The 19,269-nt window shown below is 33.7% G+C and overlaps 1 protein-coding gene across 1 annotated transcript in view; it reads left to right on the top strand.

The window, feature by feature from the left end:
- Positions 1-18,456, top strand: part of LOC124372753 (protein ovarian tumor locus-like) — a gene marked incomplete at both ends in the record, with an annotated part of 46,020 nt that extends 27,564 nt beyond the window's left edge. Inside the window, 4 exons of the mRNA XM_046831163.1 lie at positions 886-1,017; positions 4,901-5,012; positions 14,461-14,548; positions 18,291-18,456. Of these exons, the coding sequence (XP_046687119.1) occupies positions 886-1,017; positions 4,901-5,012; positions 14,461-14,548; positions 18,291-18,456 (498 nt within the window). The remainder of the gene's footprint in view (positions 1-885; positions 1,018-4,900; positions 5,013-14,460; positions 14,549-18,290) is intronic.
- Between the last annotated feature and the right edge of the window lie 813 nt (positions 18,457-19,269).

Raw genomic sequence — 19,269 nt, 5'->3', positions numbered from 1 at the left:
GTATAGTCTATGTGTGTAAGCTAAGGTAGTAGATGTGTTATATGTTGACAAATTGGTCAACAAGTGGTGCAGTGTGTTATGTTGGCATGTCGTGTACATTCAATTTATTTAAGGTTTTGTGGTTAGTGTGTTATATAAAAACACTGCTAGCTTTATGATACAATGAAACTACAAGACAACAAAACATTCCCTGCTGTTGGAGTGGAGAATGTTAGGTTGTTGTGTTTAGTCAGTTTTTATAAGAGCTCATTAGTGAATGTTTTATATTTCATCACCTCTACAGCTATTGTTTAAATCCGATGCAAATTTGTACCTCTGTATCTTTAAGATTAAATCAAAACTCCAGAAGATAGATCTCTGGCTTTAAAAATTTGTTCTGTGGACCATGATTGCTCTAGCAATGTGCAATTAGGGACCAGTGGCGTAACAATGGAGGGGATAGATGGGAACCACCTTCAAAAGCTCTAATAACATTTGTAATTCAACTTGTTTAAAACACCTCAGTTAAATATTTAAAATTCATTTTTGTTCATGTTTAATTCATTGTTTTGTTCAAATTAATTTTGTATCCTCCAGTATGGTGTGGTCTTCAATCCGATTCATCACCCCCTAAGCACATGTCCTAGTAAGAACTGTAGGATGTTACAAGTAAAAACACTTAAGTATTAATATGACCAAATGGTAAAACTAAGATTAACAAACAACATGGAAAAAGTATTAGCAAAAAGGATACAAGTGAGCAGAGCGAGCTGAGTTTGACCCGAAAAGTAGACAGTGATGTCATCTTTTTTTAAAGTATTTAAACTATTAAACATATAATATTAATTACTTTAACAATTATAACGATGTTATACTTTATAAAATGTTTTTCCTCTCTTGTTTCAGACATAGGTGAAAAAGATGTCTGTACTGAATCATTAACAGTTAGTAATTCTGATAAAGATGATGTTTGGCGAATTGTACCAGAATCAGACGGGAAAGCTGCTCCAAAGCTAAAAATGTTTGCAGAACTTTCAAGTAAGAATTTGGTGCCAATTAGAATTTAGTGAGATGAAGTGAATATCAATAATTATTGGCATAACATACTGAAGTAGTGCCTATGAACTATTAAATCGTTTATAAGCATTGAGATGACAATTTTCTATGTTAATGTTGAGTTTAGCTCCATTGCATTCAGTCACTCCTTTACATCATACCAAAGTTATGTGAACAATTTCCTAATTATAATTTTAGAATTAGTTTGGGTATTAATACAATTGTTTAATATCTTACAAAATTAAGTCATTAGTTTGTTCAAAGCTAATTCTTATAGATTCTAGTTACAGAGATTAACTCATTGGGCAAGTCCCTGGACAATTACTCATGTTTTACCAAGTGTAAGTAAATCATACTGTATTTTTAAGTCCTGGCTATCTGGCCACAGGATATCTCAAGAATAAAATGAGCAATAGACTTAAAATTTTGCAGGCAACTGTAGCAAAGCCTGTTACTCAACATTAAATTTAATTAAAATTAATAACTTCACATCGTGTTTGATAAAATTATTGTTCTTGCTGTTTTGAATTTAGGAAACAAATGTTAATATTAAAATGCAACAATTTAACCAGTACAGTTTTAAGGTAATCAGGAAGTTATTGGAGCATAGATAGTATCTTACACAGATTTTAATAGGGTAGCCTCCACTAATATCTTTGTTGGGTGAAACATATGTAATTATTTTCAGGGTGTACAAAAGCTACAAGATTAAACCTACATCGGGCGCTAAACGGAGTTTTCCTCCGTGTATTTTTTATTATTAAAAATAGTACTACTTTTCTGATGTTGGCAGTCGTTTCCCGCAGTTTACTTCACGAGCATCTTTCGGGGAAGCTAAACAATAGCCTCCCGCTTATCTTTGTCAAAATCTGTCAGTATGAGGTCTACTTCCTTGCGAGACTGGACGATTCCTCCGTGAGCACCCGATGTTGTGTTTGTAGTACTTGGACGAAATCTCTGTGAGCGCCTTATAGTGTTTAGTTTTTATGGAGTAATAATCCGTGTGCGCCTAAATGTGTGACCTGTGATGGTTTCTTTTTAAGTTTTGCAATATATTTTATTTGAATTTTGTGAAATGGAGAATGAAGATGAGAAACTTGTCAGTACAGTACCAGTGTGCTAGGGAACATTTCAGTACTGTTTATGGAGTGAACATTGTCGTTATAAGAACCAGAAGGAAAATTTTTTGAAACTTTGTGTAGTGTTTAAAAAAATTTTTAGTAAAGAATAAATTTGGATTTTGGAGTAATAATTGACATTACAATTGTATAATATTTAAAGAATTGAATTAAGTTGTTTTTGTAAGAAGTTAAAAACTAAGTTAATTTCTATATATTATTACAGTAGGTTAAACATTTTTACAATTAATTGCATTATTCCTTAAAATAAATCATGTTGTTATTATACAATAACATTTTTTAAGATTTTGAATTTCTTATTTGGAAAATTCATTACATAAGAGAGTAATTTTTATTTAATTTCTAAAAATGAATATATTACATTGTAATTAAATCAGTATGAATATTTAAACAAATAAAAACAGTTTAAACGACTATGATATCCATTATTCGATAACCTGGAGGAAACCTCCGTGAGCGCCTGATGGTGTTTCTAATTTTAAGCGCCTGATGGAGGGTTAATAACTGAAAAGTAGACAAAATTGCCTTCATTCTATAGATAAAGTTATGACTCTGAAATATAATATAAATACTGTAATGGTTATATATGAAGCAAAAGCACATAACAGACAGGTCAATTTTAATGGAAAAGACATTTTTCATACTTCCACATTAAATTTATTTAAAAAGCGCTTTTGCCGGTTTTTTTAAATAAATACACAGGTCGATCACTATTCTATTTACAAGTAAAGAAAGAAGATAAATGCTTAAACCAGGTACTAAAAGCTGCAAACGTAAATTATGTATACCAATACTCTATGAATAAAATATTCAACACTTCTAAAGAAATCACCAGAGTAAAGGTACCACGACGTTCCTTATGTAAAAAATAAAAGCATTGCGAGTAATGAAATTTAGAATAACAAAGGATAATTACTTACAAAAATATGAACAATTAGTAAATAATGTATTTAATTAAATGTTAAGCTTTAAAAAATATTGATATAATGTAGGCTTGAAATTTACAAAGATAAATACAGAAACTCTTGAATCAAATTAGCTTGAAAAAGAAGAATTCTATTAACTTAATATAATATAAATTTTATCAGGATGGAGTCTGAGGAAAGTTTTCTTGAAAGCAAGGTGTTAAGGATGGGGTGCCAGGACTTTCGCTGAAAAGAAAAGGTAGCATGACGTGTTCCGACTTTTCAGTATTTTAGCAGGAGGTAATTGGTTGGAAAAGGAAACTCATTAAGGATGAGGTGTCAGGACAATCACCTGAAAGAAAACAAAGTAGTAAAAGTAGCGAGTATTCAAGATTTAATTGAGGTAAAACAGTTATCTGATAATTGGAGTTATAAATTTAAATTAAATAAAAAATAAATAATAATTTAATTAGGTATCATTCGTGTGTTTTTTATATAAAAATTATCAGTATATGCATATTTCATGCGTTTTAACTAAACAATTTATATCTGTAAAGAAAATAAAACAAATTAAGAAACTATCTAAAACCGTTTTGATGTTATAAATGTTTTAGTAATATATTACAAAATGACTGAATAGGCTTGGTATTTTTTAGCAGTACCTTGAGAGAAATCTCTGGCATTTTTTGTACAAACTTATTCATTATGCTCCAGCACTAAAAAGGTTAAATTAAAATTAATTAACAGAGTTGCTGTTCCATACCTGTTGTAAATCCTCAAGCTTGAAGTCGGATCAGAATATGATAGTACAAGTCGTAGGAGCAGCGAGCGCAATATACCATTTCGAACGTTCGTGGCTGGTGATTTAGTGCCCGAATTGCCAGTCAGCAGTTGTAGTGTTGGCTCGCTCATGTTTGGAGAGTATCACCTTGTCGTGTTCAGGCGGGGAAGCAGGCTAAGAACCTGTCAACTGGTGTCTGATTCATTGTTGGTAAAAATACAACAAGAATGGTTTCTCTACTTTTAATTTAAATTACTATGAATTTCATGTTGTTATATTATACTGTGAATTTAAAAAATTGTGTATTTTATTTATGTATTCAAAATAATCTGTATTTAATTTCATATGTTAATAGAAGAAAAATGTTACAATACAATCATGATCATGAAGCACTGCTGTTAAGCTGGTCCTTCTAATGAACTTTGCCCATTGAGATAAGATGGTCTACACAACAGTACAATAATTGTTTATCCTTATTCAATACACGATACATAATACATAATTTCTCTTCCAGAACATACAAAGCATAAGTGGTTGTATAATGCATACATACTAACCATTTTGACAGACATTTGAATATTACCAACAGCCTAACTACAACACTAATAATTTCAAAACTAAACTTAAAGAATATCTACTAAATAAACCTATATATTCATTCCAAGAATTTTTTGAAAGGGCAAATTGACTGGTTTAGCTCAACATGTCTATATGTATTTACGTGTGTATGTGTCTGTATATGTATTTATGTATGTATGTGTCTGTGTATATGTATAAGATAACTATTTATTACCATAACTTATAATGAATGAATGTTTATTCCAGCAAATGTACACGAAATACACTTATAATAGTAATCCAAGTACTAATGCTTATGTTAATTAATATTTTATAAGTTGATGTTAGATAATTTTTTATTAACTATAATTTTCTTGATGTGACTCTATTCATTGTACATTCTGTGCATTTGTTTTATGAATAAAGAATATCTGAATCTGAGCCTACTGCAAGCTAATTTTCAAAATATTTTTGTTTTTCAGAGCCTAGCAAAAGATCAAGCAAAGCATTTCGAACCAAAACCAAAGATTTACAGTTACAGTCAAGTTCAGATTCTGTCAAGAATCAAGCTGAGGCCAATTCAGTTGTTTCTAGGTAAGGTTCTCACATACCCTACAGTATTATAAGTATAAGAAATTTGAATATTCCTTTTGAGGTGTGCAATTTTAATATTGCTTTTAAATGTATAAAGAAATCTTTAAAATATTACTGTGAACGATTAAAAAAATGACACTGGTTCAGGTATCAAAATTGAAAGTTGTATGTTAGTTTTATAAACAACATTTTGTGAAAAAAAGCATAGAATCAACTGTTGGTATATTCAATGAGAAAGAGTACATAACATTCTGATATACATCTCTTTATATGTTTAAAGATAGAAAAGTAATTGGTAATCATAGTAATATATTATTATTCAGTAATTGATGAGTTAATCTAAAGTCAGCTAAAGTGCTTCAGCAAATGAAGGGCCAAAGAAGAGATAATGAAATTTATAGTACCAGTGTTTGGTTTTAAGTTTTCCTTGGTTTAGTTTATTTTTTAAAATTTGTTGGAAATAATCGTGAAAAATGTACAGAATGTATAAATATTGTCTGACTTCAATATAATTTAATTGAAAAGTGATACCTAATCTTGCACATTGATTTTGATATGGCTGGGCCTTGTACTTCTCTCCACATATCAAATAAAACAAGCATTGAATACATACTAAGTAACTTTTTATATGGACTTAACCCTTTTAACCCTGGCTATGATATCAAGTGATGTGCCAGAAATCCCAAGCCATTTTTAGAAAAAATTTAAGGTGTTTGTAAAAAACTCATAACGCAGCTATTTTTTAAGATGTCAAGCTAATTCTTTTTTGTTTTACTTCTTAATAAATGTAGTTTACAGAAATATACAAATACAAGTAATATCTTGAAACTTATATTTTTTAAATACATATACATAAATAAAACATTAAAAAACATTTAAACTTCAAGTTTGAGGATGGAAACCAAATAGCAAAAAAAATATTTGACACAAAAATACCCATTTATTTAATGTAAATTGAATCCTTAATCTAAGGAAACAAAAATTATAGGCTTACCTTATTTACAAGTAGAGTGACATCCATGTTTGTAAATACATGTCATTTTTCCTTTTTGCCATTTCCGGCCAAGTCAATGTACGAGCATTGAAATTCACAGGACTTAAAATAAACATAGAACCAAAGTTATTTCTGACAAAATAATTAAAACTATGCATAGCCTAAATTTAAAAAAGGTTTAAAACCATATTTACATCACTACAAAATGTTTTAGCACTTGTGGTCACCGAAACAATTTGATGAATTTCTTTTTGGCAACATACAAAAAATACCTTACTCTTTTTCTTTTACCTCCACACTGAGTGCTATGAATATTACACACACAATAACTCCTTTCCATTCTTCTTGGTAGGTGTTCTTCTTATGTTACACTGTTTTAACCTAAAACCGCAAAGAAAACTGAATATTCACAACCGCTGTCTGCAACAAGCGTGAGCAGTCAGTCGAGCTGAACTGCAATTGCTGTCACAGAGTGACAAAATACGAAGTTAAAGCTTTACAAACTAATATATTTTGATGCAATACATCTTTGTACACAAGTCTGTGGAATTTCAAAGCATTTGGTAAAATAGGTGGCCAGTAAAATAATAAAAAGTGCATGTCCGCACTATACGAGCGTCGGGAGTTGACACCATATTTATGACGTCTGTATTATGCGGACGTCTGGGTTAAAAGGGTTAATCAACAATTTAGATTAATTAATAAAAATATTTCAACAGGAAAACATGTATGTATATTAAGGATTGTCTTCATTCCTTTAACTGTATGAAAGGCTTTATTTATTTTAGTTTATTTTTTTGTTTATTACAATAATTTAAAATTGACACTATTTTATTGTTTACCTTGGTAGGTTTAACGTATAATATTAATTAAATATTGCAATATTTTAAGGAATCTTACATTACTGTTGTTATAAAATACAAACTGTATAGTAAATCCTGACCATTTATCTATGCCCAAATATATGTTATACCACTGAGAATTTACAGTTTTCAAATTTGTTACTTCCTTATACAACATAAGATCAGATTAGTGAAGAATGTTTTCTGTGTTGTACCATCCACATTCTCTACCTGATTACATTGTGTAAAATTAGTCAGTTCAGTCATAGAAACACCAGAAAATATATAACATTTTATAAAAGTGTTCATGACTCAGTTTTACAAAATACGAGGAAATCTAAAATTTTCACGAATAGTGCTGTGCTGTGAGGAAGTTATGTAGTACGTATTTCTTTCACCAGTTGAACACCACACAAACAGTTTTAATTTAATACAACTTTGCTTACAAGGCTATAAAAATATTTGTAAAAGTAGTTTTGCTTCTTCATAATTTGTAGTCCAGAATATTTAGGGACAGCCCTAAGAGCTGTAGAACTAAATTCCTCTGAGCCCCCAACTCTTCTGTAGAAGCACACAGAGGATTATAATGTGAAGATATTATGATAGTTGGCCCACAGTCACAGAATTCTTTCCGGTATTACATCTATATAAGTCGGTGAAAAATATACTGGTTGTTCAAGTTCAAGTTCAAAACTCTTATTCAAGTCAACATTTCAATACATAAATCTTACAGATCCCAATGCGCCTCACAGGGCGCATGCGGGGAAAGTGGTTGACAGTTAACATGTTACAAGTATTGAATTATTTTGCAGTCATCCATTTTTATCTTCCACCACCATTAATTTTTCACCCAATAAAAAAAAGAGAAAATTCAATTTTACAAACATTACACTATTTTCAGCTTAATCATTATATATAAAGTTGTGAGCAGAAAACGACATTTGACAATAATTAACAATAAACTAGTGTTATGCTATCCCACTAATATTATAAATGTGAAAGTTTGAGTGTTTGGATGTTTGGAGGTTTGTCCTCGAATCACGCTGAAACTGTTATACGGACTGTGCTGAAATTTGGAACAAGTATAGCTTTTGGTCTGAATTAACATTTAGAGTGCTTTTTACCACCCATAACACATTCATTTCACCAAATAAAGTCGAATTAAAATTGAAAAATTAGTTTGTTTACATTCGAATGTTATGATAAGAACGAAACCTATTTTGACAGCTGTTGACATACTATAGTTCAACAAACTTTCTGAAACATCTGTTTACATTTGAATTTGAATAAGTAAACAGTGCTTGATCTGTAGTGTAATGCAGATAGTAAATAAAACATTATTATATAAATTTTACTCCAGATTGTGCTAGTGACGAATTAAAATCATCTAATGCATTAAATACTGTTATAAAACTAACCTTAATGAACAAAGTTATGAATTTTTAAACGTTTTAAAAGTTATTTTAAACTGCCGGGCTTCCTTGACATTATGATATTACATTTTAACCCTGCTTTAGTCGCGCTCCGCCTGGAACATCGTTGCTCGCGCACGGTCTGTGAGACCGTGCTTGAATAATCCATAGAAAACACTGGTTAAAATTGAAAACAGCTCATAAATTATAAAAACTTTATTTATAATGTATTTAGAAAATAAATAAGTGAATAATTTATGAGTAGTTTATATGTTTTTATATAAATGTAATTGAAATTGATGTGTACTTTAACTTACATTACAAAATTAAAATTTCTATATCCAATATAAATAAAATAGTAAAAAAATTAAAAATACTAATAGAACTTAATAAATAAAACATAATCATAGAATGATTAAGAATACTGAGTACAGTAACAATTTTTTTTTAAGCTTAGGTAAGTTCTGTGAAGTAAATATAAAAGTTGAAAATTATAAGACTCTGATTTAATCTTATTCATCAGTGATCATGGTTTCTGGTCCATATAATGGGCAGTTCAGACACAGCTTTAGGCCCGTATGCTCGCCGCAGATGTAGATTTGCGATGAGGCCTTTGCTTAGTTTCTACAAATAAAGAAGGTACCTCTCTCTTATTTTTCCTTAAAGCACCGACAAGTGATAATCTATGCTGATTCTTCAGTTCCCTTCCTAAAGGAATGGAAGTGAACCAGTTTGTCCACAGTGACATTTCTTTCTGTCCCGAGATAGGTTGAATTAAACGAAGAACCAATTCAGATGGTGAATTGTTAACTTGACATGGCTCTGGAGGCTGTTTGGCCCGATATATCTCCATATTTAGAGCATAGCAAACTCTAGCGTCCGCCAAGGCAAATATCTTGATACCATATCTGGCTGGGTTCGACTAAATTCGTCACCAATAAAGTCATTTTCACTTGGAACTTCTTGCAGAAGTTTGAAAATCCGTTCTTCTTCTTTCGGATCCATTTTCAAAAATTTATATACATAAAATGTTTTTATTTATCGCAAACACTTACAAACACGCACGGTCCATAAGTCCGGGAACACACAAACAGTCGCGCACGGTCTCGAGTACCAGGGTAGCGGCTACACAGATAGGTGCGCCGGAATAGCAGACCAGGACGTAAACAAAACCCCTCTGTTGCCTACAAGGTAACACCAAACACTGCTTTTACACCATAAAGTGGGGGAGGGGATTCTAAAACTCAGCTAGACAAAAGCACGTTGCATGTTGCCAACTCCAACAAGAATAGCATAAAAAATTCTCGCGTAGCGGAATCAAGGACCGTGCGCGACCAACGCAGGGTTAACAATGGCTAATGGAAAAACAGAGAAATGAATACTAACATGCATCAACGATTCATTCTTTCCCTGGCTATAGTCCAAAAAACAAGTGTAACACAAAACTTTAATAACGATTATTTTGGTAAGTTGCAAAACCTTAATAAGAATTTCCCTCTTATACCGAAAGTACATAGTAAGTAGGTAGGACTCTTTCCTAGGTCGTAAAATAGGCTTTTCAGTCCTACTCGATTTTGACCAAAGTAGATTTCCGATAACTAGATAATCTAACATATATAAAATTTGATTGAGGCAATATGGCAAGCTAAACTGTGACATAGTAGGTAAGTGAATTTAAATGGTCTTAAGTAGGCACTAATTAACCGAAGTAGGCATCTCGGTCCATTGTAAGTATATATATATATATATATATATATATATATATATATATATATATATATATATATATATATATACATTAAATTGTATAAATGGCAACAGCCTTATTTAATTTCAATAAACATTGAATCGCAAAAAGTACTTGCTCCGCCGGGAGTCGAACCCGGATCTCTCACTTGCCGGGTGAATGTGCTACCATTACACCACAGAGCGCTTACTTTTTCCGATTCAATTATTTTGTATTTGGCCGTATCTGTCACATATGCGTTTAAATAAGCAAACTAACATATGATCGGAAGACCAAATACCTGTCTTGGTATTTGTATATATTTATATATATATATATATTTCTTCTTCGTCAGAACAACAAGACAAACTCTACTATAGTACTGGAAATATCTTAGACCTGAAATATATGACAAGGACTGGAAATATACGCTTTTTGACCGAAGTAAGTTTCCGAGACCTGTGTGATCTGAGATTTGTGTTTTCTTGATCAGGATGACAAGGCAGATTCAGCTGTGACGTTATGTATATAATTAATTAGAACCAAAAATGCTCCTAAACGTGCCAAACATGATATAATAATTAAGTTAAACTGTGATACTATTTACCACGAACTTAAATAACATCTACCTGATGTATGCCTACTTACGTTTTAAAATTTTTATAGGACTCCCATCATATTACATTATAATTTCTTTTACTAAGTAATATAAGGACTTTGGTTCTAAGATTGCGTGCGAAGCCGCGGGTAACAGCTAGTTTTAACTATAAAATGAAGCCATTTGGTAGATCCAATGCTATGCTGTAGTCTAATGATGGAGTAATAAATGAAACATGCAACTTTCTTTTACTAACTAAAAAAAAAATTGCACTTACAGTAATTTTTGAATTTGATGGAGGTAAGAATACCTAATTAATTGTTATCATGAATACTTAATCCTAGTGATTATTTAAATAAATTGAAACATGAAATAAATGCTAGACTGCAGTGTTTGCACCTATGGTAAATTTTTTTTTTCCTTTCGTGAGGGAAGAGGACAGTTTGTCCCCTCGCTTAGTCCTAAAAAGGACCTTTGCGCCTCCCTTACTTTAATTTGTGCCCTCAAAGACCGAGGCTTTTGCAAAAACCAATCAGATTTAAGGGCTCCTGTTCTCTGATGTTCTTGGGGCTGAGGAGATATGCTCCCAAGTATCTTTTCCTAGTCTCTACGATGGCAGGACAATCCAACCAAATGTGCTCTGCTGACTCCTCCTCCTCTCCACAGAGTCTACATTCGCTACTCTGACTAAGGCCTACCTTCATAAGGTGCTTCCTCAGAAGGCCATGCCCTGTCAACATTCCTAATATCAGTCTTATATCCTCCTTATTCTGGTCTAGGAGAGCTGTCCACCCTTTAGCGTAAGGAGAGATAAACAATTTGGATAGTCTTAAACCTGAGGCTCTACTCCAATTCTTGTGTCTTGTCCTCTTTTCCCAATCTATGACCAGAGCTTTAATGTTGGAAAAGGCTATCCCACAAACTTGCTCAGACCCCACCAATGTGGATTCTGCTCCCTTTTTGGCGAGGATGTCCGCTCTTTCATTCCCATGAATACCTTCATGACCCGGTACCCAACCAAGTGTTACTCTGTTATTCGTTGCCAGCTCTGCTAGAGCATTCCTGCATTCCCAGACCGCTTTCGAATCAAACGAACAGGTATCCAGTGCCTTCAGTGCAGCCTGACTATCAGAAAGTATTAGGTATGATAATCCTTTTGTCCTCAATTGTGTGAGTCTTCTGGAACATGAGTCTATTGCCATGACCTCCGCCTGAAAAACCGTGGCATGTCTTCCTAGGGGCACAGCCATGTCGACTCCAGGTCCATGTATTCCGTATCCTGCCCTAGAGTCTAGGAGTGAACCATCAGTGAAAAACTTCAGGACTCCTTTTGTAGGGTAGGCCTCCTTTTTAAACCATTTCTCCCTACTTCCGATAGAGACTGTATATGGTTTTTCAAAGGAGTATTTCTAAACCATAGCGTCTGATACTTTGGTTAGCATTTCAGCCTCAGGAAATCTTACAGGCCCCAAGGCCATTATTGCTTTGGATATCCTGTTTCTAATATGGGAGTTCCAAGTGAGCTTTTCATCCAGGATTAATCCCAGGTACTTCACTTCCTTTTTTTGGTTAATGCTGATTCCCTCCAGGACAGGTTGTGCTAGCTGGAATTTTCTTTTCCTGGTAAAGGTAATCATATTCGTTTTTGATGGGTTGATCCGCAGACCTTCCCCATGACACCAGTTACTTATGAAGTTAAGTTCTGTTTCTCTTAGGCGTTCCAGCATGCCTTTGTTTTTTCCTTTAATCATAAGCACTAGGTCGTCCGCATAACATAGTAGCCTTATTCCCCTCTTCTCTGCTTTGCTTAGGAGATCATCCACTACCATCGCCCACAGGAGAGGAGACAAAACTCCCCCCTGGGGGCAGCCTCTCTGGGCCGTGATTGCGGCAGATTCGTCTCCGTACTTTGCTTTCACCTGTCTGCTTTTTAGGAGGGCTACTATCCATTTGACTACATCTGGAGAAACTCCAAATCGTTCCATCGCAGTCTCCATGGATTGATATGCTACTCAGTCGAAAACTCCTTCAATATCCATAAAGACGCTGACTAGGGCTTCTTTTTTTTTTCGAAGGTGTTCTCCACCTCTCTCACTAAGCTGTGGGAAGCAATGGTGGTTGATTTCCCTTCTATGTAGGCGTGTTATGTGGGACTAAGTGGGTGATCCGGTAATATTACGTCCCTTATGTGCCTGTTTATTATTTTTTCCATAGTTTTCACCATGAAGGAGGTTAGGCTTATGGGTCTGTACGAGCTGGGTTTTGTTGGATCCCTGTCGTTCTTCCGCAAAAACACCACTAGTGCTATCCTCCAGTTCTTTGGTATGTATCCTAAGGTGCTTCCAAACAGAATGTTAAGAGTATTTAATAGTATATCCAGCCCCTCTTGAAGAAGGGCTGGAAAAACTCCATCCGCCCCAGAAGATTTAAATGGCTTAAACGATCTTATAGCCCATTTAATTCTTTTATGTGTAAATAGTCTGTTAGACTGCTCTCTGGCTTTTGCAACCTCTCGACTGGAACCCCCCTGATTATAGAACATATATCCTCATTTCGAGTTAGGTGACCCCCCGGGAAGTGTATCTCCAGAAGTAGTTCTAAGGTCTCCTTCCTGTTCACTGTTAGGTCTCCATTGTCCTTTACTAGAGTCCCCATAGGATTAGTATGCTCCGTTTGGAGAGTTTTTTGAAGCCTGGATGCCTCGGGAAGGCTGTTAATGTTTTTACAAAAATTTCTTCTTCTATTTCTTCTTTTATTTGTTCTAAGTTCTTTTTTATATTCATTTTGGGCCTGTAGATAAGGGAGCCAATTGTCTGTCCTTTTTGCCCATTTTAATAATTTCCTAGTTTTATATCTTAATGTCTCCAACAACCTCCTAGTCCACCACGGCACGTCCTTCTTCAACCAGTTTTGCCTGGGAGGGCAGTTTTTCTCGTAGGCCTTTATTATAGCTTGCTCTACTATTTGTGCAGACCTTTCTAATTCAAATTCATTTTTCTGGAAGGGTCCTATTTCTTCCAACTCTTCTACTAGGGACTCTCGGTATCCTTTCCAGTTGGTAGATTTAGGAACCCTGTGGGTCACGTATCTTTCCCCTATCTCCTCTATGTCGAACCTAATAGGGCAGTGGTCCGATAGTGAGGCCTCCTTGGAGACGTGCCACCTTACAATGTTTATGTTTTTGAGTCCTGTAGATAGGGTTATGTCTAGGACTTCTTTCCTATTTCTAGTTATAAAGGTTGGGCTTGACCCTCTATTTTCTAACACTAAGTCATTGCTGAACATAAACTGTAGAAGTTGCTCACCTCTTTGGTTTATGTTTGTGCTTCCCCAATATGTATGGTGAGCATTGCAGTCGCAACTGAGAATGAGGGCCGAACCTCTGTCTCTGCAGCTCTGCAATAGTCTTTCTATTTCTTTCGGTGGGCAGCTTGTTGACGGGTTGTGGAAATAGGCTAATAAATTACTTTTATGTATTTTACTGTACAATAAAGTTTTGTTTTTCTAGGTGCTGTTCTGTGTGTAGCATGTGGCAAACACGTTCATACTATGAATTAGTACATAAGCTTACTGTCTAGCAATACAATCTAGACAAGCTTAGTAATATTCTTGGTCCTCTATAACTAGAAGTTGTGATTTTCTTCCTTAGTCACTTACATACTGATTACTCAAAGTATTTGAAAACTCAAATTGTTCTCTGTTTATTCAGGTTTGAGTTATCAAGGTTCAACTTTTATATTAAGTGTTGTAATTCATCCATGTTATTATTATTTTGGTAATGTTATACATTTCGTTTTTTTTTCAATTATGAATTAATTTGAACGATTAATAAATCAAGTATGTAATAATTTGGTATGTTTTGGACTTTTTTAACAGTTCTGACTGTAACTATCAACAACAAGATGTGTTGAACTATCAGCAGGAGAGCTATGAAGAATACAATTCCCAGGGTTATATGCAACAGGTAAGCTAATATTCCATATACATTCACCATATTCGTATTCTTGCAATAACACTGGCACTTTTTGTTATACATGATAAAACTAGCTGCGTTAAATAGTAACACTGATACTGGTAACCCTTCAAAGATAATTGTGCACCTGATGAGACAATAAATGTCTCTTCACCTAATTTATACTATATTTTCATATTTTGTAGTCTAGGTGTCTCTGATGTAGAAACAATGTAGACGGTTTGTTTTGAGCTTCTTTTTCACACATTATTTTTGGACCACTTCAGACGAACATGACTTTACAGGGTCCTCACCCGACCGTGAAAACCGTGAAACCGGGAATAAGCCGTGAATTTCGTTCACCGTGAAAAAACCTTAAATAAGCCGTGAATTTTGTTTACATACCGTGAAAATCTCTACAACTTTTGAATAAATAAAATCAACACGGGTCGTCGTCAGACGATCATATGGGAAAGTTGACCTTCGCTATTGCAAAGTAAAAAGTAGCACGCAATGTAGGGGATAGACCACGAAGTTTGACAGGTGCTGCTATCTGAGCGATTGTACTGATAATATGGTTTATAAACAAATGAGGAAAAGGAAGGGCCGGTGGGAGATGACGCTTCCGGCTCAAATCACGTGAGGCCTGTCTTTGTCTGTCGCCAGGTTCCGGGCCTTGGCTACGCTACGCGGCTGTAAACAAGGCATTCTCTGATTGAACGCGAGATTAATAACACAATTTAATTACTTGATAGATTGTCGTTTAATGTAAACACTTTTCGTATTGGAGTTTTATTGTATCAGATATAGTCTATTATTGTTTTCATAAAATAAAAAAAGTATACAAATCCTTAATCTAATGTAAGGAATTTAAATTACATTTTAACTTAATTTCATTCTATTAAATCCCTTATTTTATTTAAATATTAATGAGAAAAATGCTATTCAGTACGATATCTATATCGTTGTGTGTAATGACTGTTAACACAATGTAATAATTATAAAAAATTTTAATTTATGGTGGACAATAAATTGAATTAATTTAGGGTCTTGCGTAAATAAATAGTATAATAATGTGACGGAGCAGAACCTACACGACACATATCAATTAACGCAGCGAGACCATAACTTTATAGGCCTATATAACTGTTTTAATTACCAGTAAGGTCGTTTGAGAAAACAATTTTATTTTTCATCTCTTTAGATATTAAACGGTAGTGATATGCGTTTTCCTTATCAATAATATTTTTTATGATTCCTAAGCTGCATGGATATTACGAGTGTACATGGTTTAAATCTTTTATGGTGAATGTGTGTTTAAATTGTATAATGTATTAGTAAAATATTGCAAATGAAACGTCATGTTATAAAAACGTTAGAAAAAAAACCATTGCATTTTTCTAACCAGGAAACAACAAACGTCAAGTAACTTTGTAGTGTTAAGCTTTATTACTACAAAACTACAAATCGAGGAAGTCGTCCAAGTATAATTTTGTCGGGTTCCATACGACTACGTTAACGCTATTAATCATTTCATGCAGATGAAAAATATATCGTAGTACAAGGTTCATTTATTGTAATGTGGTGCAGCGATGTTATGGTAAAAATAACCTTTGTTGTCTACTGTCAATGAGAGTGGAAGGGGAGGGGTATATCGTGTACTCCACTCCCCCATCCTCGGACAACAGCTGGTTTCATGTCTCAACATGAAAGATTTGTTTCCCCAGCTCGACACTCCAATCTTATTCTTATTGTGAGAATTGATATAAAGATTTAAAGCTTTTCATTCAACTCATTCTGACACTTTCTCACGGAAATTCTTCTGTTGAAAGAGGCTTCTCTGTCAACAAACAGTGTATAGTTGAAAACTTGAAGGAGGAGAGTTTAGTCGCGTTGAGAAAAGTTTGTGACGGCGTATCAGCAGCAGGAGGATTGGAGGCAATGGAAATCACTAATGAATTAGTTCATGCTGCCAAAAATTCCCACGCCCACTACTCGGAGCACTTGGCAAAACAACGAGAAGAAATGAAAGACAAAATTAATTCTGAGAAAGAGAGGAAGCAAGCTGCAATAGAAAAAAAGAATTGGAAGCACAAAAATTCCAGGTTTTGTCCGACGTCAGGAAAAGGGCAGCTGAGTTAGACGATAAGATACAGGAACTTAGCAAAAAGTGCAAATCGTAATTCACTTTTATTCTAGACATTTTTATCAATTTCTTTATTTATGTGTACAAATATAATTTTTTTTTTATAAACTGGTACCAAATAACTTTTCTTATAACAAGTTGTATATAATTTTTATACATTTAACGTTTATATGTTATTTTAATTTCAATAAAATTGCCTTTTCTTATGTACTAATTAAAATGTGAACCTGTGATTATGTGAAAATTTTCCTGTGGAAGAAATTGATCGAAATAATAATAATAATGCGTTAAACAAGAAAATAATTTAATAATCACGCAAGTGTACTTCATGGACTCAAACGAGTTAGCCTTAGCCAACGTACGAATCCTGTCACCCTGCATCTTGTCTAACCTGTGTCAACAAAGTTCTCTTCAGATTTCAACAAACTTGTAAGTTAAAGAAAATTATGAGCTATGTGCATGCTAATTATATTGAAATTTGTCTTTGTCATTGCTTTGATGACTGTTATGATGATGTTTTGTAAAAATAATATGCCTTGTTATATTCATTATGTAGCAAATCGCACATAAAATCGGGCGCTCGCCGCTCATTGCTTGCGTCGTAACCGAAGCCTATTGTTATTTCGTTCTTTTAGACGTTTCCTTCAATTCCTGCACGACCAATGACATCGTTGGTCAAATGGGAAGAAGTTTTATATTGTATTTTACCGCTCTGCCGCGTCTGTAGTGTTTACGTCTCAACTTCGCCCCTCTCCAACACGATTTTGTTTTGTACCGGTAACGTTGTTCATGAAAACTTTCCGACCTTGAATTTTAATTTTTTTAACCGTGAAAACCGTGAATTAGCCGTGAATTTGAGTATTTAGATTGAGTGGGAACCCTGCTTTAGATTCTAGGAGGCAAGTTTGAAACAGCATCAGATTCCAGATGCTACACTAAGGGAAAGGTGAACCATCCCATTTATCTAAACTAAACTCAATATTCACGTTTCTGGTATACTGTATTTCTGTTCTTAGCTTACCTATGACTGTGTTGAGGCGGTGTATTTATCAACAATTAACTATATTTCAGGTGATAAATACTTTAAATGTTTGAGATATTGTATATGGTAAATGAGGATTATAATGTCAGTGTAGTATTGTGTAAGTAACCTACTCAACATTTCACTGGAACAAAATTGCAACTTTTCCAAATTTATTCCCATTTATCAATAAGATAGTACTACTACTACATCATGTTAAATAGAAAGAGCACTGGAAATGCTTGCTTTTGTTAATTATTGTTCTGATCTGATGTCTTATTAAAGCTTGATCTTTGTCTGACAGTCATGTTTCAATGTACGATATTCTGGATTATTTTTTTATACAGTTTGATGGGTCACAATAATTAAATTGCAACATGAATGATTTACCCTCGGATAATCGGGCGTGGACAATATTTCTGAGATGATAAAATAACAAAACTGAAGCACACAAATTACAGGCATGATTTGACATGATGTAAATAAATACACACAGTCAAAGATTACAGAAATATATTTGTATTATATATTTAAAATATATGAAACATTTTGAGAATAAAATAATGTTGGTTTTGGATTGAATACAGGATGTTAACATTCAGGCAGCAGACGAGGAGATGGAACAGAAGGGCACTGAGGTGGATTCCAGCACGCCTCCGACTGTTTTGTGTCTGGAACCCCAACACTACTACATACCCAGCACAGAGACTTATCCCCACCCCACCTACTGTTACGTGCCACACAAACCTGAGGGTAAGTACGTAACCAATCAACATCATGAAGTGTTAATCTCCTAACAAATTTGTGAAAAGAATTCTCACATGGTAGAACAAGATAACAAAATAAATGGACAAAATCATAAAGTTAAATATAAATAAAAAGAATAATTTTTAAAGCGCCCACTCATACTTTTTAAATAAAGAATTAATATCTGAAAATTCATAGTGCCTTAGTAATATATGAGAAATTGTAAATATTTTAAATAAATTTTAATATTTATATTCATTTTAACCCTTAGTATAGTAACGCCTTACAGTTATAACTGTATACATATTAATTTGAAGGAGTAGTAATGACGGAGAAGTAAATGTAGATTTGTCATTGAGCTGTAACTTTTGATATAGTCAATTAATGTAAATGAATGATGACATACATGATGAATTATTTTTATTATATATGGACACAAGGTCTTTTTTGGGCTATAAATATGTGATATGATTTTTTACCATAGCAAAACATTAAGCCAAACTATATAGTACAATCCCATTTATCTAACCTAAATGATTGAGCAGCTGACATCAAGTAAGTGAATATGGTGGGCGATATAGAATATAATTAACATCTTGTAGACATTTTTATTACCTAATAAATATGATTATGTAATATGGTTATAAAAACTGCTATATATATATATATATCAGGGACCATAAATACAAGACTGCCAATTCATGTAGGATAAGTGAGACAACTCCCTCTCATCCTCATAGCACTTTCCTATGTCTTCATATTTTTTAGAGGCAGTTATCTCCCCCCCCTAGAGCCTAGAGATTCTACAAAAATTACCAA

Source organism: Homalodisca vitripennis, unplaced genomic scaffold (genome assembly GCF_021130785.1).
Source record: "Homalodisca vitripennis isolate AUS2020 unplaced genomic scaffold, UT_GWSS_2.1 ScUCBcl_3970;HRSCAF=9829, whole genome shotgun sequence".
Lineage (NCBI taxonomy): Eukaryota > Metazoa > Arthropoda > Insecta > Hemiptera > Cicadellidae > Homalodisca > Homalodisca vitripennis.
This window is presented reverse-complemented; position numbering and strand designations above follow the sequence as displayed.